Raw genomic sequence first — 27,150 nt, 5'->3', positions numbered from 1 at the left:
TTCTGAGGAAGTTGTGTTTCTCTGAGTCCTCATAAGGCTGCACATTTTTGCACATCCTTCCCAGGATTTGGATTTCCTCCTTTCCAAATCTCTACGCAAACTTTTTGCCTGTGTACCTAGTAGTTGCTTGAAGCTGCTATTATTATTATTATTATTATTATTATTATTATTATTATTATTACTATTACTATTATTAATTATTCAATACTAGGAGTATTTCGTCATTGGTCTATGTGGCCTTTACATGTAGATATCTGTTCTCAGTCTGTGGCTTGGCTTCCTAGTCTCTCCTTTGCATCTCAGTAAGCGTATAATTTGATGCTTAAGGCAATGCACTAATAAGTTTGAGTGTCGTGGGATATGGCAAAAAGCATTTCTTTCGTTTAGCATTTCAGAATAGCTCACCATTTATGTATCCACAGAAGAGTGTAACAACATGAAGATTTAGCACGTGCTGCAGGGCTCAGTCAGCCCCTAAGTTCCGAAGAGTAAGAGGCAGTAAACCGTGAAGAGGCATTCATGTTGTGCGTTACATTATAATAGTACATTGTATGGCATGGGAGAGTGTTACAGCAATGAGGCGTGTTAGACGGTCATCAATAGAGTTTGTCACTTAAGCTCTTCAACAACCAGATCCAAGCTATAGGAAGGAAGTCTAAGCATCTATGCCCACAATAAGCCTCTATTATCTTGATTTTATAGAAAGCCTTGTAGGAAGACTGTGTGACTTCTGTATGGTGTCACAAAGGCCAAGCACTTGGCTTCAGGGCTGAAGAAGGAATCCATTCTGACACTGCCCCATGTCTGCAGTTTGGCCTGGTGCCTATCACCTCAGGGATCACAGAAGAATCTGTGAGGTCATGTGATTGGTTTCTCTGTCAGACTTTAAGTCCACAAGGACAAAACCATGTGTCAGCGCATCACTAAAACTCAGCAGTGCTAACTCCCAGCCACTCCTAAACCAACAGGCGGTGCATGAACAGATGACTGCAAGGCGACGTGCTTGGCGTTGTGGGTCGAGAGTTACAACATTAAAGCTTCTAATCCAGGAGGGTCAGAGATGGCACCACATTCAACTCTGCTAACTAGAACGTACTGTGGCAGCAAAGACCTTGGGAGAGGGAGGAAGGTCACTCTGGAAAGGAAAGTAGAGGATAACTTGGCAAGGAGAGGAAGTTTGCTTGATTCACGTTCAGGGTTTGTGCCATGAGTTGAAGGAAACAAATGCGAGGTTGGGTAGGTCATGGCAGGTACTAAATGCAATCAGTCTAGGCTTCTCTGAGCATCCCCTAAGAAGCACTGAGAGTTTTTAGTAGAGTGGCTACAGAGTTGCCTTTATCTTCATGTGGGCTCAGCAGGAGTTCCATGGTTAACCCAGGACTCCCTGACTCCCTGCTTTGCACTCACCTCAGTGTTTAGCTCGTCACTTCCTCTTCCTCATACTGTCACATGCCTCCTTTCCCCCTACCATGTAACACTTGTCACTTCACGCTCTGACAGACTGCAGTTGGATGTCTCTGCTCCTGATTCTTCTTTACATCTCTCTCGCCTTCCTCCGTATTTTTACTTACTTCATTTCTAGCACCCATGACAAATATGCAAACCCTTATCTCTGCAGTGACTTCACTCTAATGGCGCTTTGGTCATCATCATCCACTACATTTTTTCCCCAAGTACCTACCAAGTGCTGTGTACTGTTCGAAGATGGAGGAGCAGTGGAAAGACAAGCAGGCACTCTCTGATCCCATAAACACTGCACTCAACTGAAGGCCAGAAAAATCAATAGGCAGATATAGTCAGTGGGTCACAGTGCACAGGAGCACCGCTGGATGTGTCTGACTCGTGTCTTGCCCTTCCTTGGTCTCAGCACCAGACAGTTACTTCCTTTCCTTCAATCTAGTTAACTGGTATGACTTCTGCATTTGGGGCAGAAGCAACGTCACTTTCCCAGGCCCCCAGGTTTTTGACTGTACGTGCCTTTTTGGCCCAGTCTCTGATAGCTAGTACGCTGCCCCATCCCTTGAGTGATCCCCTCTTGCTGTCTTGCAGCCACTGTGCATGGCCTGCCCTTGAGCCTGGCTTCACACCATCATGAGATGTAGAAAGTTTGTCCCTGGCTATGTAAGGGACAGCAGCTTGCCTCTGGACCATAGCAGCATCCCCAAGACCTTGTATTTCCCAACAGTCTCAACCCTGCCTCCTGTCCTGCCCCTCCCTTGGCCCCAAACTGTCTGCAGACCTCTCCTCTGGTATATATGCAGTCAGCTTCACTTATTTCCCTGGCTCATGTCTTTTGTGTACCGATCTGTATACTGCCTCACTATGCCTCCAGGTTTATTTCCTGTCCTCATAGACAAAGTCTCTGGCCGTGGGGAGCATCCTGCTAAAATGTATCTATCCGCTTCATTACTGGAATAATTCCCGGCATTCTTCCCTCAGCACTTTGAGAGGCAATATCTTCCTCCTCCTGTGTTCACTACCATTCCCCATGAAAGAGCTTTTCTCTCACCCACTGGATCACGAGATCCGTGAAGATAGAGTTTGTCCTGGTGCCTCCTGTTACCCCTAGTACACAGAGATGAGGTAGGCATCCACAGGAAGTGCTCAGGAAGGATAGCATGCTTTGTGTGTGTCTCTGCTATTTGTCTGTATTTATGAATCGGTGCGTTTTCAAATATATTTTCCATGTGCTCAAGAGGCATTTGCTGTGTGGTTTGGGACAAGGGTTGTGTTGATTTCCCCTCTCATCAGGCCTGTGACATTATGCAACAGTGAGTGGTGACACAGATGGCACAGTGGTGACACCTGTGGCTGGCACAGGTGAAGGAAGGGCTGCCAGAGCTCAGGCCGGGAGTTACTTTTCTCTCCCATCCACTCTGATATCTTCTTTCTCTTACTATCAAAGACTAACCTTGCTGTTAACCACAAAAGGGAACCACGTGTGTGTACATATGTGTGTTTTGTGCTTATACGTCCATATACACATATATGTGTCTATATATACATGTATACATATATGTATATATGAAGAAAATACACCAAAATATAAATTATGGTTATTTCTGGTAGGCGGCTTTTCATACTTCTCTACAATATGACATAGTACTTTTATTAACAACAACAAAAATCCTAACAGGTGTTATTTTTTAAAGAATAGGAAGAGCTAAGATAATTGGCTGTTTGCTGGAGTCTGTCTTTTGTAGACCCAGGATGCCTCCACATATCCTGGGAAACAGAGCTCTTCACCTCTCGGTGGTGTCTCAGGTGACCATAGAGTGAATGTAGCTGATTTGCACATGGGCCAAGGTTAGGAGCAGATGGACTGGCAACTTTGTTTGGTTGTAAAGGGCCAGAGCCTTGGACTGTGCTGGGAAAGAGAAGGGAAAATTTAGAGGCAAGGACAAGGCGAGAAGAATCCGATGGGTTCTTCCCTGAGGGCTACTGTTTAGAGATGGGAAGGAAAGGCAGGAGGGATCCTGAGCCACAGAAGCACAGAGAGAGATTTCACACAGAGACAAGCCCTGGGAAGAGGACGTGTCCCATTCAATCTCGGTTTTAGTCCTTGGTGATTTGGAAAGGAAAGGTTTCCTGAGCAACTCCAGGTGGCACAGAAGGCTCCTTATAGAGGCCACTTCATGAACATCAAGTTTCTGAGAGGAGGGAGTTTATCTTGAGGTCAAGGACACTCCACACACACCATCCTTTCCTCCTCAGTTACACTCAAGGACAGAAGGAAAGTTTTCTGATAAACTTGAAACCATAAAGTTACACATAGCAAACATTTTCAAGGATATCTCCCACACTGTCAGAGTTCAGAGTTCAATCAAAGCATTCCCTGGAGGGAGGGAGAAAAGGAAAAAGAAAAGGTGGGGAGCTTGGATACTGCTGCTTGTGGCTAGCTTCTTTCTGGACATAGGGATACCTGGTCCATCCCTGGCAAAGCGCCTCACAGATGAACCTACCTGTGCTGCCCAGTCAGTCACCCCACACCTCGTCCCTTGCCCATCTCCTCCCTGCAGGATGCAGGATGGAGCCCTGAGCTCAGTGTGCAGCACATGCGCGTTAGATCCCAGGAGCTCTGAAAGGGGAATAGCATGCATAAGGGAGCAAAACAAGAACCTACAGAAAACCAGTCCTTGAGGAGAGTTATGTAAAATGTGTTTTGTAATGGCTGATGTTTTCTCTGGGTGCACTCTTCAATACTCCCCCAGCTGTGTATCTCAGTTCTTAACCCCGATGGCTACAGCAAGGAGAATTATTAGTCTGGGTTCTGGTTTGAAACGTGAGGTAGAAAAATATTTTTATAAGCTAATCATGGTAAGAATTTCCTGGGTATAATAGAGGAACACAGGCAGAGTACACATGGCAAGAATCACCTCCTCGTCTGGTGGGGCAGACGCTAGTCTTTCCTTGAGAAATCACTGATATTGCTAGACAGACAGAGAAGAGCACACAGGCTGCCTGCAGGAAATCCAGTCCAGGCACTGACCATTGGCCCTTGCTTTGTGCCTAAGCCCCCAATACGATGAGCCTCCTGGTCCTCAAGGTACATATCGGTCTCCTCATTTTGCAGGGGACAGATCTTACAGGGACCTGTCACTTAGGGAGTAAGTAGCTTACTCAGGCTCATACAACCAGAAAGGATAGCGATGAAGTGTGACTCCTGCCCTCTGTACACATGGCCTCCCAAGGGCAAAGCCCAGTCAAGGAAACCATTAGATGATGCAGGCAAAATACACAAAGCAACGTTTGGCTCAAATAGTATAAATACTATGATCTCCTCCTCCTGGCCAACAGAATGGGATGCAACATAGTTCAGAAGCCGAGACTTCTCCATGTTCTGTGTATTGTGTGTGCCGTTTGCTCACTATCTCCCGTGCCCAGTAGAGCATGCCATGAATCAGGGACACGAGGAGGCTGACTGTCAGCTGTAGGACCAGCAGTTGAGGCATGTCCTTGCCTCGGGAGCTTCTTAAGCCATCAGAACAAAACTGAGAGACGACAGCACAGCCCAGTAAGTCACAGTAGAGGACGCTGGCAGTCTGCAGTTAAGATTCACTTACCAGCCCCTTGCAAAATAGCTGCTGTGGTTCCTTGTGGATCAGGAGCACAAAGACACAAAGCTATCGCCTAAATAAATACGTTCTTTGTCTGCGGCTGTTTTTATGTCACTGGATGTCTGGCCTTATCTCCCGTTACACAGTGACTACAGAACATCTCACCATGCCACAGGGAGCTTCACTAGGCCTGTAGTATTTTAAGTGCTAGCTTTATGTGAAGGCAGCTATACCTGGGTAGAGGGAGACAAGAAATTCTCAACACAACCCTCCCCCCACTTCTCCCCCACCCCACCCCCGACAAATGCTGAGCAAATCCAGTCTCTAAAAGCCACAGTCCTATAAAGTGAGTCTCCTTGATTCTAGCTCCTTATGGAAAATGCCAACCGTAAGTACTTCTGGGCAGACGCAGTCAAGGGCTGTAGATGAAGATGCCAAATACAGTCAAAGTGTTGCCCTACTCCATGTCCAGAGGATAAACAGTTGGAACATAGAAAGGACTCAGGACTCAGGACTCTTACCGTCACCAAGGGGGACTCTTTCTAACCCCTGACCCTGTACTTACGCACAGGAAGCCAAATGCATGGGACGATTGCATGTGCAGTGACCATAAATTCTAAGCTGATAGCTATTTTTCCAGTAGGAAACATCAGTAGCATTTTATTCCTCCACTTAAAACTTTTTTCTTTACTACTAGTCCTTCCATTAGGTCAGATTTTTTTTAAAGGTCAGTTCAATGGGATCATGGATAGCTATTATTTTTAAAAGTTAGAAGTTAGGCAGCTGGCCATTGTAGCACACCCATGTCTCAGCTTTCCCACTTGGGAAACTGAGGGAAAATGGTGAGTTTGAAGTTAGCCTGAGCTACATGGTGAGATCTCTTCTCATGACAACAAAAAATTTATGAAAAGCCACACATTTGTGTTATTACTCTGTTGACATGCCTATTGGTGTATCCAACCATGTCTTCCCAGGCAGGTGTGTGCATTTCTCAGGATTCTCAGAAAACCATGTACTCAGTCTACATGGGTTTTATTCCTGAGTGTCTCTATACATCAAACCATCTTCAAATAGATTTACAGATGCACAGAGCCAATCACAATGTGAGGCTGAAAAGGGGATAAGGAATCTTCTATAGAACCTAATATGGATAATTAAGTTACTCAAACCACTTCCGATTAGATATATCCCAGGGTATAGCAGGCCTGTGTGTGAGGATATTAGATGAGGCAGCACACAGCAGTGCTTAAGGACAGCTTTGAACCCAAACAAACCTCAATTCAGAGCTCATCCCACCCATCCACTTGCCAGTTATGATCCTGGGCAGGACCTCTCCAGGCCTTTGTCTGCATAATGAGTGCAGTGACACCCACTACACACACAGGTATGTGTGGGATGCATGGCAACACTCAGATCCTTGGCACATGAGAGAGTCACAAATTTATAAGCTATTAGTAACAATAAATAAAAGGCAGAATGCAAAACTCAGTGTTTGTAAAATCATCTAATCCTTCCATTGAGATAAGCACTACAGGCCTTAGAGCGCATATATTAACTAACCTAGGATGGTGCAGACATGGTGTGAGACCATTGTGTGAGCACTGCAGATACACGTCCCCTTCCTCATTCGTATTAGGGTGACATTGGACTGAGGGAAATGTGCTTTCAGTGTCTTGAGCCCTTTACCAGACTGCAGTGACCTAATTGGGCACATGAGGGGCATGACCATGTGTGACTTCACAGATGCTTATAGACAGCTCCTGGCTTTCTCTTTTTTTCCACCATTTTCAACGTCTCCCACCTTCCCTGAGCTCAGGGCAGCCATAAATGTTATTCAGCTTTCTGCTGGTCCCCTCTCCTCAGCTGAAATTCTGACTGGGGGGGTTTCAAACTAGATTTCTTATTTCTGTGGTAGGTATGAGGGAGCCTTTGACTCCAAGGTATGAGCACCAGTCAGACCTGAAGTCAAGACACTGCACTTTTCTTTTTCCCGGGATCCATTGTCACTTAAAATACTTCACTCTTCTAGTGGCTACTAGAACTTGCCATTTGTGTTAGAGAAATGGTAATCCATTATTTGACGTGGATGCTGTGCCTCCAATCAGCCCACGCTCAGCAGCCCACTTAGTCATTCCCTACCTCAGACTGCCCTGCACTCTGCCCAAACCAGCCCCATATCGTAGGAAAACTACAGGTTGCTGCATTCCGTGAGCTCTGGCCACAAACAAAAATCACAAATTTTAAGCCCATTGCTACAAAACATCTACAGGAATGGGTAAACTTTTCTATATTTCTCTTTCTCAATTAAATATTGCATGTAGGCTTGGTAGGGTGTGGGATCCTGAAAGAGTGTTAAAAGAGTGTAATTGGCAGTACTGAGTAACCACAAAGAGCCGATGCCAGGAGGACCGAGTATTTACTGGCCTCCTGTCGATGCTGCTTCTGCTGCTCCTGTTACATGTTCGTCTGAGACATTGGGAGGCCGCCGCAGGACTGTTCTGTGGGGGGGGGGGGGGGGGGGGTCTCCTAAGTTTAAAGGACATGGATTTGAGTTCTCGCATCAAGTGGCCAGTCAGCGATCCTCATCTTGATCGTAGCCCTGCTTGGACTCCTGTGAACCTTCAGACTGAAGGATAGCTTACCCAGCTCTGCTTCCTCTCTGTCCTCTTCTGAAAGAGCGATTATGCTCCATAGTCTGTGCCTCGGGTAACTAGGAGGAGGCTGCACTGGTGGTTTAACACTGTTTTCTGTTAAGGGCTCCGGGATCTCATGCAGATTTTTGCAAAGTCATATGCAAGTCACAGAGCCCAGCCCTTTTCTTAACAGGATGGCAACCTTGTTCCTCGGTGGCACCTGGGACCTGGAGATCCTTTCTCCACTTACGTTTAGCGCACAGCCTGGGACTTGTCCCTGCAGCTCAACCGGGTTAGCTGTGGCGCCGTTGGGACCTCCCACCAGGACTCCAATCACCCAACTCTCTTGAGACTGCTCTGACAGGGCTGGCATGGGGTGCAGCCTATGCTCAGAGGGCAACATGTTCCAAGTCAAATCTGCCCCCCTGGGCCTTGGGCTCACCCCGGGCCTCCCCCCCCCTTCTCTCCCGGGTGCAATTTTGAGGTTACTAAGCTTCGATCCAAAGTCCAAAATGATGGGGCAATGGGGACTTCAAGAGGCCCCAGGGCCCCTATGTACTTCCCCCCAAACTCCCAACCTGAGCACCAGGGATTCCCACTCCCTTTTCCCCACTTTCAGACCCTTACTGCCCCCAAAGTCTGCAACTCCAGTAAACAGGGTAGCTGAAGGGATGTACTCGGCTTTGAGTTTCTCTTCAGGGTGAACGTTGCTATGAACGGTGCCCCGCCCCCAATCTGGAAAAGGCCATCCTTCTACTGTAGCTTGTCTCCTCTACCGTGAGAGTGTGTGAGAGCTTCAGATACCAATGGTGAGGCTCAAATCCACGCTGTCCCACATACTCGCAGCAGCCACTTCCTTCCACACACTTCTGGTTGATACAGCCTCCTCTCCGCTCCTTTCTGAGGCCTCTGGGGCAAAGGCCGCCCTTCCGGTCCTGGTTACTTCAAGTGATGCTGTTGGTTGGGGATGGGAAGGTCTAAATGAAACCAGCTGGCCACTGGTTGCCAGTCACTGACTAGATGGTAGTAGGAACGTGGGTGTTCATTATGCTATCCTCACTTTTGTATATGTTTGCAATTTTTCATAATAAATTTTTTTAAAGTCTTCCAGTTTCCATAACATTCGATAAAGAACCCAAACCCCTAACAAAGTTTCATGGAACCCCCCCACACACACACACATACCCCCAAGGCAAGAGGCAGGGATGACTCCATTTCATATAAATAGATATAAATATATATGTATATATATATAAAACACTCATTTTCTAACCTTTTTTTAAGTCCCACTGCTTTATTTTCAATAGACTAAACCTTATTTCTAAGAGACCCCGAACTTGGGCTCACTTCCCAGGCTGGGTGATGGGGAGGGCAGGGAAGAGGGTCCCTAAAAGTTTACACTTCTATGTATCTCACACTCTTACTGTGAGAAAGTGACTCGTTCAGTGTTCTGAACTTTGCGAAGGGTGTACGCTCTCACTGTAAAGCGTCATTCTCTGGAATTGCGCCTGGCTCAGGAAAGGACTGTCTTTGTACTTGAACTTAAAAACCCAATGGAGACCCTTATCACGGGCATTTGCATGACTGAGAACTGCTGCTGTCTTTTTTCCATATGTCTCTTCCTTGGATGTGTTCTAATAAAATGATTCTAAAGCAGGCTGTTGATATATAGTGATTTATAAATCCTTCCTCTTGAGCTCAGAGGCCCTTAAATTCTCTGCCTTCCCACTCTCTGGAAAGACCTGCCAAGCTGAGGGCAGACGCATAGAGTGTGTCTGGCTTCTATGGCAGGACGGTGGCACCACTGCAATGGCAGCCCTTAGTAACGAGCCTATCAACCACAGCAGTTTTATTTTCTGGTTTCCTAGCAACAGAGCTTGCATTCCAGAACAGAGATGAATGCCCATCTGTAGATGAGAGTGGTGAGGGGGAGGCAGAAGGGGTGGGGCAGAGCCAGGAGTAGAACCCCCTCTGCCAGGGAGGGAGGGACTATGGGAGAGAGTAACCTGCAATGAGAGAGAGACAAAGGGAGCCCAAAACAGGCAGGCCAAGTTTAGACTTGATCCATTCAGTGATAGGTCTCAGCACCTTTGGGGATAATTAACTTCAATTTCATTTTCAAATTTTGATAGCAAGCCATAAGCACATTGCAAGACCCACTGGGGGAAAAAGACATTCCCAAAAGCAGATACTGTGAGAAACGCTCCCTTCATCAAAGCCTGGTGAGGGCATTGCCATAAACTAGTTAACAACCTTCTAGGGTCTAGTCCTTGGTGAACGAGGCATCTTTAGAAACCTTGTTGGCTCACAAGTGTGTGCAGGGGCTACAGAGGCAGACGCAGACAAGGAGGCTCTCAGACACCAAGAAGCTACTGCATTTATTCCTGTGATTTCCACAGCCAGTCAGGGAGGCCAGCGGTGTTGTGTTTATCTTCCTAATGATGAGACTGAAGCTGCGAAGGGAAACCTGGACACTAGAAATAACCGATTCGGGATTCTGTGCTTTGTCGTTGCCGTGTCAATGCTTTCCCAAGCCACAGGGTTGATAGCCTGGTGGCTGGCTAGCCTGGGCTCCACATGGCATAGCCATCGCCACTGTCTACGTCAGTGGCCAGTGCAGAGGAGCACTCCGCTCTTCCCTATGACTAGAGAGCTCTTTAGGCCAGGATCTCTGCCACACACATCTACACGCCTGCAGCTTGCTTACTTGTAGAGCATAGGCCAATAGGCTGAAATCATCACTTAATTCTCATGGGGATTTGTTCACTGTCCCTATTTTTAAGAAATGACTCCAACTGCTGGCTGGGCAGTAAAATGTAGGTGAGCAAATAGACCCTGTTCCCATGGAACTTCCCAGTTCAGGAAACAGGCATTAGTCAGACAACACATGAACAGATGCATAACAAGTGCAAGAGGAGGGTGTGAGGTCAGGACGATGAAACCAAGACACACAATGCTGTTTGCCCAAGAACATATTACACCTTAGAGGCATAATAAAAACTATAGCTCAGAGCCCCTTGACTTTCTTTTTGTATTCCTTTTCCCCTGCTGCGTCTCACGGTTCCTTTGCGTAGCTTGTAGATTTCACTCCCCTCTAGCCCCAACCAGCCACATGAACATATCAGTCACTTGAGTCGCTACCCATACCTAGCAAAACCCAAAGGGTACATTTGGAAATGATGAACTAAGTTCTCAGAGCCCAATTCAGAAACCGGAAGGCAAAGCTTCCTGCCTTAGGGACACTGCCAGATAAGGGGGTGCACAGGTACTGCAATGATTTGACCCTGGTGTTTTTCCGACTTCTGGAGCAAGAAGTCACTCATTCAACAAATATTTCCTGGGTGCAGCCTAGTCGCTAGGCGTGGTTCTCAGACCTAGGAACATGAGTGATGAGATTGGGCACATTAAGGATAGTATGGCCAGCTACGGGTGTGGAGCAATAGAACACATCCCCTTCAGGAGATACGTAGACAAGCACAAAGAATTAACTTGACATACGAGAAGCCAATAACTGGTACAAAGAAAATAAATCAAGGCAGGAAAGCAGAACATGGCAGAGGTCGGGGCGCAATGTGTAAGGGAAACTGATGTACCAGGTCAGCATTTTACAGATACGCATATACATAAATAATCTGTGTACAATACATATGAGTGCACAGGTTTTAAATATGTCTGCTCTTTTCAAGTGTAACAGAGAAGTCTCTTTAATACAACTTAACATGTCACTTTGTGCCCAGCTCTAAATAGATAGTTGTATAGTGTGATTAGAAAAGACCCCATGCAAATGCTCGAATCTTAGTTTTCCCTTTTCTCCTTTGGGCTAAAGCAGCGGTTCTCAAACTCACATATATTCTGAGTCTGAGATATGTGTGTATAGATATAGATATAGCTATGTCGATATCTCAGTTACCTCAAAGGCTGGTTGATCCCGGGACCCCATTATGTGATTGAGTCCATCTGAAGTAGACGCACGAATTTGCGTTTCTACCAAAGTTCAGGTAATACTGATCCTGTTGGTTCAGGAGGCACACTCAGAGACCTACTAAGCGATTATAGTTCGAAAAGCTACCTACCAAGTAAATCAACTCCTGAAGAAAGTATGTACCCGTTCCTTAGGCTTCCTGGACAGTATCAGAGTAGCTGTCCTTGAAAAGTAAAATCCTAAGCCAAAGCCCAAGGTCCTGAAATGAAACAAGGAATGCCTCCAGAACAGGAGGCGCCAATAGTACGTTGTTGTCTTCCTACCAACATGTACGTAGTATTTTATCACTGTAATACATCCAAAACCTTTCTGGCCCCCTACTTCCTTCTGACCAGTCAAGCTAGTACACAGAACACCTTATAGCTAGTGGGATTGATACTATTATTACCACAAGGAGGGATGTGGCCTCCCAAGGTAGAGAGGCTTCGGTCACCTTGCTCCGGTCCAGAGTCCCTTCTCCACTGTCTTCCTTTCAGTAGCTAAAGCATTGTCTTGGGATGTCCATCCGGAAAGGCGTTATCCAGGATGTAGGGTTGTTCTTTGCTTTTTTTTTTTTAATCACTTAGTACAAGAAGATTGTCCACATGAGCGATTAACTGTGGCAAGTACTGAGGCCTGCGTGAGCTCTTTGTAGCATAAACTCTTCTCCTACTGGGTATTACTCATGCTAACTCATTTTATAAATAGCCTGAGATAGAACTAATCATTACAGAAACAAACCTGCTAGGGGAAAGCACACATAACACTTTCCAAAGAAAAACAGAAATGACGTTTTGATTCCATGAGCTGTTGCTCCCATTCTGCTACATAGACAGAACTGAACATTTCTGCATCACTTACACATACAGCAAAAGGAGTGCGTTTTCAGTTGCACGACTCACATATCACATTCCTGGATACCTGAATGTGGCCCCCACAGAAAAGGAAATGAAGGATAAAAATCCCCCCGCCTGGTATTTGCTGGTTTAGTTATGTTCTCAGACACTCCAGTGCCAGCTCCTCGTGACGGAAGAGTGGATCCCCATTGCACCACACAGGTGGTGGCCCTGTCTCTTGGTTTGAGAATTTTAATTTCAGTTTTCCTTCCACTGTCTCACAAATGCACTGATATTAGGACAGATTCTTCCTATCCGTATTGTTACTTGCACCCTTGTTTATTCAGTAAACCGTGATTAAGCCTCAGACCCCGAAGTGGCTACTGAACAGACTACAGAACTGAATTAAAAATACTCCTGTCCTCAATGACCACAGCACATATCGGAACTAGTCTAACCACTTCAAATAATCAACATTTGGGGATGCTCATAAGGCGTGGCCCTTAGTCCATGGAAGCGCCTCCCCATCTTCATTTTCATTCTTTCTATTCAGCACCTGCTCTTGAAAAGTGAACTGTCCAGTTATATGGGCTTCAACACAATAGAGACACCATTAGGAAATATGCTTTACCTAAAACTATTTATCCAAAAACAAACAAACGAAACCAGTCATGGGAATGAGCACGTAATGAGTTGGGTTGTAGAAAGAGTGAGATGTATAGGATTCTTCCGGCTTTGTTGTTTCAGACCCCATGAAAGGAGATTCAGACCAAGGTAGCTGTAGGGTTGATGTGCTTGTGTGCGTGTACACACAAATATATATGGATGAGACGGTCATTGGTAGACCAGTAACAGTTTTTATGAGGACATAAACTCTTCAGATAAATTCCAGTCTCACGATCTAGAAAGAAAGGCCAGTTAACAAAACCAAAAGTAGAATCAGACAGGAAAGGGGAGGTTGTAATTCTGTTGACCATGAACACACCTGCCTTCTGTCTCTACTGGGCCAGAGAAATGGCAACAGCCTGATGCCCAGCCTATGTCACTACTCTTCTTTAGTCTGGATTTTGTCACTACTGGAATTCCAAGTCAAGATGTTGGAGTAAGCCTGTCAGATCTATCCTCTGAAGTCTATTTCTTACAATTCTACAAACCTATGAGGCCCTGAAGGAAGTTTTTGTTCTTGTTGTTGTTATTGTTGTTGTTTGGAGCATAGGTCCTTTATTCAGACTTACTGATGACCATTAAGAGTGCCACTGATGTACTAGCACAGCTGTGCCCACGATGGGTGGGTCTGGTCACACATAGCTACAGAGAGACTATGAAAACTTGGAAATAGCCGTGATGGATATGTATCTGCTTTTGAATTTCCACGGTGGCAAGATAAGGAGTGTTATTCTATCTGTAAGAGTATCCATGGATTCTGTTGCCAGCCAGTGGTGACCATTCAGTGGTTTCCATGCCCACATGCAATGTCAAGTCTGTACGTATGGCTGTACTGACTGTTGCTAAGTAGTAGTGGTTAGGTCTTGCATTCGAACACAGGAATATCCCAAGGTTGATGGGGTTAAAATAGAGTTGACAGGGAAATAAGTTATATATTATTGGCATGGAAGTACTCTGAGAGTAATCCATCAGTATAGTATTTCATGTGTAGTTTTGGGATCTCACAGATTCATAAGGACTTATGTAGGCATCTTGGCCTTAAGGGGTGCACAGTGGTGACAGTACTGGTTTCTATGGTTGCACTTGTCCAAGGCCAGATGGAAGCTTGGATTGGAAGTAGGAGGCTCTATGCTACTCATGTATTCTGTGTTTTTCTTTGGGATTGAAGACTCTGACATGTTGTGTCATATTTTAGCATTTCTGAAACCACCTAACAAAACACTTGTTGAAGAGCTATGGATAATAATCATCAAAGTCAGGCTATCATAGGTGATCTTGGGTATTCTCTGACTACCCTGAATGCCACACAGACAAGCTTAATAATAGAACATGTCACTAAAGAGGGGACCTTTGCAATGTCTGGTTTGTTGGTTGGTTGGTATTGCAGAATCAAAATGATGACACCACAGTAAAAGGTGTCACTGTAGGGCAGACACGAGTACAGCCTTCCAAGAGGACATATTGCCATCAACCCAGCATCTCTGGCTTCTCAGGAGCTGAGTGATTCAGAAGTTAAAGTGAAATAGGAAAAGAAGTCCAATGAGTCTACTGGTATTGCTAACTTGGTCACATGACCATCATCACAGCCACTTTCGTATCATACCAAGACATCAAACATATCTGAATAGCTGGCTTCGTCTGGATTGAGTGTTTTATTAAATAATGTCCTGGGTACAGAGGACATTGAGCTAGGGTAATGCTAGTAATGACACTGGAGACAGTCTCTTTGGTAGACATTGACATAGAAGAATGTCAAGAGTTTTTCCCAGAGAGAGACAGATTCTGGGCAGTCTAACAAGAGACTGTGAGAATGGCCAATATGGCCTTCAGGAATCAAAGAGATGGACCTTATTTACAAAATAAGTGAATGACTAGTGATAAACGATACTTCTTGAAACTGAAAAGCTTCTGTGAGGCAAAGGACACTGCCAACAGAACAAAACGATAGTCTACAGTTTGGCAAAAGATCTTCATCTATCTTACATCCACCAAAGGGCTACTATCCAAAATACATAAAGAGGTCAAGAAATTAAACACCACCAAACAAAATAATCCAATTTAAAAATGGGGTACAGAGCTAACACAGAGTTCTCAACAGAGGGATCTCGAATGGCTAAGAAGCACTTAGAGAAATGCTCAACAAATATTTCCTAAGTACCTACTGTGCACCATGTCCTATTCTAGACAGCAAAAACAAAGCTCCATCCTGAGAAAAACAGATAAGAATTCCTGCCTCGATGGGTCTTATATTCTGGTGGAAATACATATAGACGAAAATATATAAGATGCCAAGTGATGCCACATGAGGTGGCATGGGAAGTAGCACGGAAGGGAGGAGAGGGGTGACCTCAGATCTGGTGACCGCCACAGTTAGGAATGCATGGATAATGCAATTAGTCCAAATAGTCTCAAGGTGGGTGGTGACAATGAGACTGGATTTCAGGAGACTATGGGGAAAGGATTTTCCTAGAAACACATATGGGGTTTTAGAAAGCTCTGTTCATTACTGAGAACCCAAAGCGTGTAGACTTGAGGAGGAGCAATCTTGTCTAGGAGGAGAGTGAATGGGGCCCAGTAGTGGGCTTTTGACTGGTGTACATGAGACCCTGGGGTCCATCCTCCCTGCTGCAAGCAGGAATTCACAGGCCGGCACTTCCTCAGCCTTCGTGTGCCTACTGGAGTCAAGATGGCATCCTAGCGGCCACGTGGGGACCTCATGCTATTCTTGTAGATCTGCCAGCAGCCAGGAGCCATTTCCATATGACCCTGGTCCTGGGTCACTCTTAAGTGACAAGAACCTTACCTAGGAGAGTGTAACATCCCTCTAGTTCATATGGCGAGACTGTTGAAATACATCAAGGTTTTCTCTAAGTCACATGTGTTTCTAGGAACCCAGAACTCATAGAACACACTGTTCGTGTCTGACAGTTCAAAAGGGCCTTGCAAACTGAGAGGTATGGCAAAGTATTTGTTTGTCCTTAGTGAGTTTAAAATATTCGCTTCCTTTGGTTCTATTCCCAACTCCCAGAAGACTGTAGAGTCCCACCTGGCTAGATTAATGTACGCTTAGTAGTCATAGGAAGTAATTTTCAGCTGGACTTGTCACCAAGACAAAGACGAGGTCCATTTTGCTTGAACATGAACAGAACAGTCCTCAGGAGACCTGAAAAGAGGTGTAGGGAGTCAAGATAGGGTCTTGGAACCCTAACAGAGTCTGTTCTTTAAACCCAACCAAATAGCAGATAACCCAGCATAGAGCTGAGTTTTTAATTGCGAGGGAGGCAGCTCACTGAAATAGAAACACACCTTCCCCGTTCCTTCTCCCCAGACCCTGCTTAGGACTCACTTAACGTGTGCAGTGGGGTGATGTGGTACAAAGCGGGCTTTTTCCTCACTAATGCAGCAGTTTGTCTCCAGAGGCCAAATGAGAAGGGAACTTGAGGCACCAACACACACTCACTTCCGTTTATTGTCTAAAGGGGCTAATGCTAAGCCTCATGGCTTGAGAAACACATCATAAGACTAACCCCAAGAGGTCATCTACCACAACTGTGTGTGAAATTGGTCAGCCGCTCTGGGCCAGGGCTATATGGGACAAGTGCATCCCAGCTCAGGCCCTGTCCCAGGAGCCAAGTGGCTACCGACAAACAAAATCATCCCTGTTGTTATGGGACATTGAGCATAACATGTGGTTATTTTCTGTTTGCCTTGCTCAGTGTGTATGCTTGTTGGAGGTGCTCTAACCATACTTGGTATGGGCCAACCATCTTTTAGCTTGTTCTGATAAAAATTCAATTTTGAGCATGACTGAGACCTCATTTACGACTTAACACAAACTCGTTTTGAACTTGCTCGCTAGCTGGGTTTAGCAGGACAGAACCCATGTTAAGTCATGCTGGTAATTGGATTGCGGATTACTACACTGCGAGTGCTGGGAGGAAAGGGATCAGGTCTGCTATATGTTGTTTTAAATTAATTTTGTTATCTGGCAGCTTTTATTCTTTGTCAATTTCATACATGTATACAATGTATTCTTGTTTAATTCCCTTCCCTCTTTTAATCACTACTCTATCTACAGTACCTACGTTATTGTCAGGTACATTATAGCACTGTAAGACAAAGGGGCGGTGTGGAGAGTGAATGCTGTGTCCTTAGTGTGTAGAAATACAAAGAATAATGTTTTCCCCTTGTAGCACAAGGGAGACCTAAGTACTAAGTACTATGGAATAGGAAGGAGCTCTGGAGAATAATGCTGTTCTTGACAAAAAAAAAAAAAAAACAGTAGCACACCACCTGGATTCCACATGACGTCATAGATAGATGGGCCTAAGACACGATCTGCTGGGTGACGCTAAATCCAGGATCGAGAGACAGGAAAGGGAAGCAGGGAAAGCTTGGCAGAGATTTCCAATCAGAGGAGTGAGGAGCTGGGATCCCAGATGGACAATCAGATGTGGGAAGGAAGCTGCAGTGTGATTTGGCCAATGACAATTCAGAGAGCTCTGCGAGATGCAGGCTCCTTCTCCCAGAGTACAATTTATCCTATTATCCACCCCTGAATTTTTAAATGTCCCAGTTGGCTTCTGGGCTCGGTGGCTCATTTCTAATGAAGAGTGACAAATAGGAAGATTGGCAAAGTAAGAGCCCCAGGGGCCTGGAGCAGAAAACGGGAAAGTAAATCTGACAGAGCACCACGTGCCCCAGAATGAGACCAGTGTTCCAAGAAGTCAGGTTGGAAACCGTGCCTCATCTGGTTTACTTCCCAGTGTTGGCTGCCGGTGTAACTGTGACCCAGTGCTGACTGCACACGCATGCTCTCTGCCCTGTCTGACTCCTGTTCTTATCATGCTCAGTAAACATTCCAGAAGCTTCGGGAAATAAAAATGGATGAATAGGTCCATCTGCTATGAGTCAGCCAGGAGACCATCAGCAGTGGATCCTAATGCAGCTCCCTAATAGAGTGGAGCTGTCATCAGCTTGATTGTAATGTGCATCAGGACCCTTCCGGAAGTACACAAAAGAGATACAGAACATTCTTAGCTAGAAGAGCTGTAATCTGTTTGGGGAGAGAACAGAGTCTATAAATATTCATAGGACAAAACTGATACCATGTAGGTTGGTAACAGTTCTTGAGTCCGCCTAAGAAGTGTAAGAGCTGGAGTGATCTCTGCCTCCGGTGTCCATCCAGCATCAAGAGCGGATCACGATGAGTAATGGCAGCAAATCCTTGGGATGTTTAAAAAGAGCAGCAACACAGTGATAAGCATTGCAGAAGGCATGCTACAATAATACAATCTACTAAGTCGACCAAAATCACATCGTTATTTTTGTTCATCTTAGGATGGCCCCAACCCCTTTGTCTCTTAACTCTGCATTCCTCTGTCAGTGTGCCTAAATTCCCACCAATACTCATCCAAAGACAATTCCATATAGAGAAGAGAGAAAGAGCAGATGTATCTGTCAGGAAGAATCAAGTTATGCTGTAGTAACAAACAAACCTTCATTTCTTTTACTGATTTAGAACAAGGATGTGTTTTCTGTCAGCACTATGTTTATGAACCCTACATGTTCATATCAACGTGGAGGGCTCTGTTTATTACCCATCAGGGAATTTTACTAATGGATCCAATTATAAAGTTCTCAGTTACCATCCTAGACAGAAAGATGGTTCTGAAGTTTCCTGTATCCACTATTAAATGTTTCAGAGGGAACTGGCTCAACATTAATGACCAGGACTAACCCTATGTCCTTACTCAGTCACGAGAAAGGCAGGAAAATAATGGAGTGGGATCCAGGAGGTAGAAAGCTACAGGTATCTTACAAACATCAAAATAACCACCTCACCAGTTCAAGTCAGCCATATTTTCAAGTAATGGCTTTTTTGGCTCCACCTTAATATGTATATTTTGTCTGTATTTGACGTGTGTTTTTGTGCACGTGATTTTCAAATGTATTCGCTGAATGCCATTATTCATGTTTCTCTCATTATTTTCTGTTTCTTGTCTCATCTTAGTTTCTACTAAGCTGTGTCTATGAATATTGGGTTCTATTTATAGTGGATCCAGTACAGTTTTCGTGTCTATAGAGAAGTGTAAAAATGAAAATTCTCTCTCTCTCTCTCTCTCTCTCTCCTTTTGTTTTTGTTTTTTGAAACAGGGTTTCTCTGTGTAACAACAGCTCTAGCTGTTTTAGAATTTACTCTGTAGATCAGGCTGGCCTCAAACTCACAGAGATCCACCTGCCACTGCCTCCCAAGTGCTGGGATTAAAGGCGTGCGCCATCACCGCCCAGCTAAAATGAAAATTCTTCTTGTCCATGTCAAAGTTTTTTCAGATTTAGGGCAATAATTTCTGGAGTATACTGTCCTGATGAGCCTTCTCTATGTATGGCCTGTATTTGTTACATCACCCATTTTATAAATTGTAGTGTTTGGTGGCATGAGATCCCACACAGGGCGTGCTGCGTCACTAACAATGTAACCTTATTAAATCTCTCATAGCAAAGGTACTGACATTTCCAAGGATGCTTTCCTCAGTACAAGAACATGGCTAAGCGTCATGCTGCGCCTGTTATAAGCCATGCTGCATGATTCTCTGCCCTTGTCCTAGAAATCACATGAGTACTATTGACTAACTCTGGGGTCACTGTGGAAGCTAGGACAGTTTCTAGTGGGAAACACACTCAGATTGTCTGCAGATGCAGATAGATAGTGGCCCAGTGACAACAAGGGGTCAGAATTGACTCTGAGTTGACAAAGAGTTAGATTTAACAGATGGACATAAAAATATAGTTTTTTATTATATTCTATACATTAAAAAATCTGTATAGAAATATTAAGATGGTAAATATTGGGCTTCTTGGAGGAATCACAGTATCTGGGATGTAGGGGTGCCACATCAACCTATGTGTTCTTATCTCTGCCACTGACCAACTGTATGAGCTTTGGGGGCTACTTTAACTGAACAATCAGTCTTCTCAAAATCTACTTCTTCACCTATAATATTGGAAATAGGAATTAGTCTCTGAATTCCCTTCATGTTGAAACACTGGTTTTTTGTTTGTTTGTTTGTTTGTTTTTCTGCCAGCTTAGCTGTGATTCATAAACCCATCACCTTTGCCGAGAAAATATAATAAATATATGTCCTAATTAATGTAAAATTGTGGGAAAAAAATCACATTTCTATATAAACAATAACCTGCCTACACTGTAAATATTAACTGTACTGATGCGAGATGCGTAGGAATCATGAAAGAGTCTGTTTTGGAGATGTCTTAGCTCTAAAATGAAATTACCAGAAGTTAGCTGGCTATGTGCCCATTCTCTCTGTTCTTCGTCATAAAACCTGTTGAGTGTCTACCACGTAGTCTACTGGGCAGAGCTGACAGACTTGGGGCGGGAAGTGAGGAGGTTGGTGAATGCATTGCTGTACACCATCTCTGATTCATAAGAAGGAAAGTGGAGAAAGGGGGGCTGATAGGTAGAGAGAGCAGAACGCTTTCTCAACTGGCAGTCCCAGGAAGTAAAGAAATGCCAGAACACAGATTGGGCATCCTTAATCCAAATACTAGGGACCAGAAGTTTGGAGGGTTTGGTTTGGTTTGGTTTTAATTTTGGAATATTTGTACAAATGTTATTAGTTGGTCATCCATAATCTAAAGTTAATCCCAATTCCAAAGCTCTTTCTTTGAGCGTCGTGACTCTTAGGCTGTAGACGCACAGGCTGCATGAATCATGGAGTCAGCATGTTGGAATAAGAAGCTGTGGCCTGGGAGAGAGATATGGGACTTCAAATTCTGACCAAGATAGAGAAGCAAAGATCAGATGTGTTTTCCTGCCCGAGGCAGCTTTTTAATGGACAAGATATAAGAAACGATGATCAAGACAGCAGATGTCAGGCTGATGCTCGAGAGATGGGAAGCTAGGCAAAGTGAGTCCTGTAAGGCAGCCCAGCTTCCGGCTTTGCATTCCTAGGTTTCGGTACAGGGAGTGGGTGTAGCCCTGTTCCCACCTTGACAGAAGAGCCTCTCATTTGTGGGACATCAGTGAGAGTGTCTAAGCCATCTCAGTGAGGAGCAGCAAGCCCAGGGCCAAAGACGGCTATCATTCTCCCTGCAAGACTTAAAGATGTAACTGTACCACCGAACACAACTCAAGAACAGTCATGGGGGAACTGAGCGTACTGGCACACACCTATAATCCCAGCACTTGGGAGGCGGGGGCAGGTGTTTCTCCAAGCGTGTTCCAGGACACCCAGGGCTACACAGAAAGCCCTGTCTCCGGGAAAGAAAAAAGAATAGCCATGGGAATATAAAAGTATTGGTAAAATAAGCAAAATCCACAATGTCTAGCATCTAATCAAAAACTATCAGGCATGCAAAGAAGCTGGAAAATTATGTTCTGTAGTGAGGAGGGCAGTAGTCATTGACACCGTGAATTGACAAAGAAGTTAAAATGAGAAGACATGGACATAGAATAGATACAGTTCTTGGTCACATTTATGTATTCAAAAAGCTTTTGTCCCGGGCTGGTTTGAGACAGGGTTTCTCTGTGTAGGCTTGACTGTGTCCTGGACTCGCTCTGTAGACCAGGCTGGCCTCGAACTCACAAAGATCCACCAGCCTCTGCCTCCAGAGTGCTGGGATTAAAGGCATGCACCGCCATGCCCAGCACATTCAAAAAGCTTTATAGAAACAGAAAAATATGAAAAATGGCAGGTGTTAGACTTCTAGATGTACGACGTACAGTATCTGAGATGGGGGAACTACTCAGAAGAAGAGTAAGCCAGACTAGCAAAAGAAAGCACAGTAATAGAAACGTATTATAACTATGTGTGTGTACATGTGTGGTGTGGGTATGTGTGTGTGTGTGTGTGTGTGTGTGTTATCCACCCCAGAGACTGAGATGGAATAAGAGTATCAGTGAACTAACGTAAACCCTTTATGACTTAGAATTCTATAATTAAAAATGAAAGTGAAATAAAGCTGTTTTCAGACATTAAAGAACCTGGGAATTGTAACACTTGTAAGTCCTTGCTTTTAAAAAATGTAAATTAAATATGAAAGGGAAGAATTAGGTATATGACATATTGAGTATAACAGATACTAACATGTGGTGGCAAATATTATTAAATATTTAGTACAAACGGTAAGGAAAAATACACACTTGAAATGGGGGACAGCTTTGTATTAATGGAGAACTTTAAAGGGAAGTAGAACAAGATGAGGTTCTTGTTTGACTCAAGAACAGAGTAAAGGAAGCAATTCCTGGTCTCATGCCTATAAGCCCACTACTGAAGAGATAGGAAGATCAAGCTCAGAGCAACCTGAACCGCACAAGCTACAAAGATGTCGAGAGAGGGAGAAAAAGGGGGGGGGGGAGAGGCATTAACTTAGGTTTTGTTAGAAAAGCATGTATTTTTATGTTGGGAAAATATAAGTATATAATTTCAATACTAGAAGAAGAAAGTAAAAAGCCTAAGTATATTATAAATCACACTAAATGTAAATAGATCCAAGAACTAATTAAAATATAAATATTTTAAGTGCTATTTTTGCTCAAAATGTAGATATATACTGTGTAAAAGAGCTATAAATCTTAAGTGATATTATAGAAAATAAGTAAGACCCACCTGGCAAGTATTAGCCAAAAGAAAGCAGGTATAGAAATTTTGGCATTAGCTATAAACTACAATTAATGGTGGATTGGAGGGATGGCTCATGGGTAAATGTGCCTTCTGTCACATTTGACAACCTGAGCTCAGTCCCTAAAAGAAGAGCAAACTCTCAAAGGTTGTCATCTCTCTTCCACATGTGTGCAAGTGCACACACATACACACACACACGCACACATGTGCCTATGTGTGCATGTGTACAAGTGCACACACACCACACACCACACACCAAAACAAAACAAAATAAAACTTTGTTTAAAAAAAAAACTTTCAACAAGTCTTGGCAAAGGCTGGGAGAGTAAAGGCACAGGCCGCCAAGCCTGACAGTGTGACTTGGATGCCTGGGGCCCACGGGGCGGAAGAGGAGAACTGGCTCCAGCAGGTTGTCTCCTGAGCCCCCGCACATGCACACTGTGGCTGGCACAAGTGCCCACGTGCAGTCACAGTGTTTCCACAGAGGGTGTTGATAGAACTTATTTTCTCCAGCAGTTAAAGAATTAAAAGAGGAGAAAAATTGGAGATGCTACTACACCAACTTTTTAAAAAAAGAAAATCAATAATAAAACAAAAGGAAAAGAAGTGGATGTGGTGGCACATGCCCATGACCCCAGAGTGTAGGAAACAGAGGCGGAAAGATTGCATGTTCCAGCCAGGCCTGGGCTTCACAGTATAACATTGTCGCAAAAGCCTAGAAAAAGGGGAAAGAAAGAAAATGCATGATGTGGGCTTGGAGGAGAGCTGGGACCTTGGACAGTGGACCATTGGGCAGGTCACGCCACAAAGCAGGTTGGGAACTGTGTGGGGCTGTCCACATCGTATGCAGATGAGCATTGGGAACCCTAGGTGCCACCCACCTGCACCGCAGTTTCCAAGGCTGCATTCACACCGAAGGGTGGTGGGAAGGTATGGGCTACAGAACTAATTTTCCTCAAGGAAGAACATGTCATAGCTAGGTTTTTGGATGAAGAGGTGAAGACGAGAGCTATAAATAAATTCCATGCCAATTAATGTTGGGTACAAGACTGTTAACGCTGAGCAGGTAGAAGCTAGGAATCTTCCAGAAGTTTTGCGTTAGGAGAAACATGAAAATAAGTGGTGCCACCCACTAGTAACGCTAGAAAAGACGTCTGGTGGCTAGTGAAGTAAGGGGCCGTCTCTTGACTTGAGTGGTCTGGGAGTGTAGCTTAGTGGGAGAGCATGTTCCCAAGGCTCCAGGTTTGAAGCCCAGCATCACACAAGAAGCAAACCAACCAAAACTTAAGTTAGTTAAAGTTGACTGGTATTCATCAGGCCTCAAGAGGAGTTTTGGGATTCCAGACCAACCCTACAGAAGCTTAATTATCCCCTTGTTAGCAAGTTTTAGAACTTCTGCCTGGGACCGTTGGATCATTAAACAAGTGGGAGCACAAAGTTCCGTATGACAGCATTGAAAGTATAGACATTAAAATACACAAAATGATGCATATTTGTGTGGAAACAGCTATTCTCACAAAACCTGAGTCAGAATAAGTTAGTCTTATTTTATTTACTGTATTAGCCTCTTAGTCCGACTTGCTTTTTTTTTTTTTTTTTTTAATAAGTTTTCTTTTTCTCTTAGGAGGTTCTAGGCTCTACCTAGACCAGCAGAATTTGACTTTCCAAAACTGCTGTGGAACAGCCTGAGTGAGCGCTTCTGGTTTGGTTCAATCCATCTGGGCCCTTAGGTTGAGGTAGTTTGGGCTCAAGCGCTGCTGCCTGGTGCTCTTATGACTATTGCCGTGGTGTTCCTTCCCTTTTTCCTCTTCTCAATAAGATGAGATCCTTGGATCCAGGCTACCTTTGAATTCATTTTTCTGCCCTGATCAAAATAAAAATAATCGGGGCTGGAGAGATGGCTCAGTGGTTAAGAGCACTGGCTGCTCCTCCAGAGGACCTGGCTTCAATTCCCAGAACCTACATGGTGGCTCACAACTGTCTGTAACTCAAATTCCAGTAAATCTAACTACCTCTCAGATATACATGTAGGCCAAACACCAAATGTACATACATACATACACACGTACATACGCATAAAGGTAATAATAGTGATAACAATTTAGAAGCATTCCCAAGCTACTCCATCTGCCTCCGTAAGACACTGTCACCCAACTGTCACCCATAGCTCTTAGGATTAGGTCTTGCAATTGACTTGAGGGAGGGAGTAATGCCACAGCCTGCTGGTGGCAGTGGTGCATATACGGAAAGCTATGGAGCAGGAGTCTATAGGGAAGGCCGCCTTGGAGCTGAGCTTGGAGTCAGGGTTTGCAGAAGGTGCTAGGAGTGTGGTGTAGAGGCAGCCATCCCTATTCCACAATAAGGAAAGGCCATGTAAGAGGCAAGGACCTGGGAAAATCCTGAGTGAGTTTGGAAGTCAGCAAGCACAGGTGTGCTTTGAGGCGGAGGCGGCTCTACAGGAGATATGTTGGAGAGCTGGGAAGACTGGCTCCTCCGAGCTGTGATGGACACACTCAGAGCTGTGGTCCTGCTCTCTAGGCAGCAAAGGGCAGGACAGCATGAGCTTGCTCACACGCCATGACGGCTGCTTCCTCAGAGAGGAGCGGGCAAGACTGCTACTGATGAAAGGCTTCTCCTTAGTCAGTGTTTAGAAGGGAATGAGGAGTCAAAGCAGGAGCGATGAGAAAGCTCCAAGTCCTTGCTGAGGTGTCGTCAGCAGGAGTGTGTCTTCAAAGCCGGAGGGCCAGCATCCTGGCTTACTCTCTGGCCTTTGACAAGCATGAGGATAAGACCATGTTTATTTAAAAAGTGTGTGTGCCTTCTCACACAGTCTCCTGCAGCAGGGTTGGAAGATTTCCCATGACTTTGACAGGCACCAAGAAAGATAACATTTAATACACCTGGTGGGTGTATATGTGTGTGGGAGACAGAGGGGGGTGTTATTCAGTCTCTACTTTAGTAGTTAACAAGACATGACCTCTGTCTGACCTCTGAGTAGAGCAGTGCAGTTGGAGGAACTGGACATGTGGGCATATTGTTAGTCAGCCCGTCAACACTTGGGATGGTTACTTAAAGCAATGCTGAGTGTCCTTGGACACAAGGACACTGAATGTAGGCACGAGGACTTTCCATAAAGGAATTTTTCCTGAAAGAAATTTAGACAAGAACAAAGCCATGCTGTCTGGTAGGGCCAGGAGGAGGCGAGGCCTAGCGCTACATTTCTTTGAAAAGAGCTTTGCGATGTTGAAGATTGTGTAATCTCAGAAGGCCTTTCAGGATAGCGCTCCTGAAGCAAAGCCACAGAGTTGAGAACAGCTCACACACTAGCCGGGAGTCCATGGCACTCCCCCACCCCACCCCACACAGGGTTCTACAGGGGAGGCTGTGTTTCAGAACACGAAAGTGGAGCCAAAGGATGTTTGGGAAACTTTTTCTCAGGTGCCCAGTGTTCTAGTTTCACAAGTGAGAAAACAGTCCAGACACAGCCAGCGAGGGATGCAGGTTCTCAGTCTACCTCAGGACAAGCCCCACTTAGCCTGCATGCTGTCACAGCAGGGTCAGTGATGCTGGGCTCCTGGCTACCCAGAAGGCTGTGACTGGGGGCCTGTGATCTGCTAGAGACCCAGAGGAGGCAGTCAGATGGGGATCTCAAAATTATCCTAAAAATGGTTTTAAATGGTTTTAGAGAAAAAATATCCTTACCACCCCATGTGGGGACATTAAAAGGCAGCATAAGCCCCACCCCCACCCCCCACCCCCATGCTTAGGCAGCCTGTGCTTTCTGGGGAGGCTAGCAGGTCTCTCCAAACTTCCTGGTCCTCTGAAGGAGGTAGGCCTCGAAGTTGCAACCCTGCCCCCAACCACGAAAGAAAGGCTGGAAGCTTTAAAGCTCTGCATCCATTAGATGATAAGGAAGGTAATTCTGTGGCCGCTGCCCCCAGCTCACCATCCCCTGGCCTTCCCCTCCCCCTGTCCCCTGATGCGCCTGCCTAACTCCCAGCAGCAGGCAGGGATGGAGATATTGTGAGGTATTAAATAGAGGAGGTGGAGCCACTGGCCTTTCTACAGGAAAGCCTGCAAGAGGGAAGCTAAGTCTCCAGCTCATTTTTGAAAGAACTAAGGGAGAAAGGATGACAAGAGTGGGCTGTGTGCATTCTTCTACATGTATTTTAAATGTAAATGAGATAAGAGATGAGCCATTCAGAGAAGTCTCTTGTTTTTAGTCACCCACTGAGGCCCTTTTAGAAGAATGGCCCAGGTCTGTTCATAAAGTAACCAACCATGCGTCCTGGTTTGCGTTGTTTAAGAGGGTTTAGACATAAAATAGGAACGTGCTTGCAGTGTGTCTACTGG

At 44.9% G+C, this 27,150-nt stretch overlaps 1 protein-coding gene across 11 annotated transcripts in view; it reads left to right on the top strand.

The window, feature by feature from the left end:
- Positions 1-27,150, top strand: part of Kalrn (kalirin RhoGEF kinase) — a 609,660-nt gene that overhangs the window by 420,889 nt on the left and 161,621 nt on the right. For 8 of the 11 annotated variants that reach the window (XM_051149839.1, XM_051149835.1, XM_051149842.1 and 5 more), the window contains exon 34: positions 7,884-8,620. The exons of the other annotated variants lie outside the window; for them this stretch is intronic. In XM_051149839.1, coding sequence (XP_051005796.1) covers positions 7,884-7,946 — 63 coding nt within the window. In that variant the 3' untranslated portion in view covers positions 7,947-8,620. Of the gene's footprint in view, positions 1-7,883; positions 8,621-27,150 lie in introns of those variants that run through there. 11 annotated transcript variants of the gene reach the window in all.

This window comes from Acomys russatus, chromosome 8, assembly GCF_903995435.1.
Source record: "Acomys russatus chromosome 8, mAcoRus1.1, whole genome shotgun sequence".
Taxonomy (NCBI): domain Eukaryota; kingdom Metazoa; phylum Chordata; class Mammalia; order Rodentia; family Muridae; genus Acomys; species Acomys russatus.
This window is presented reverse-complemented; position numbering and strand designations above follow the sequence as displayed.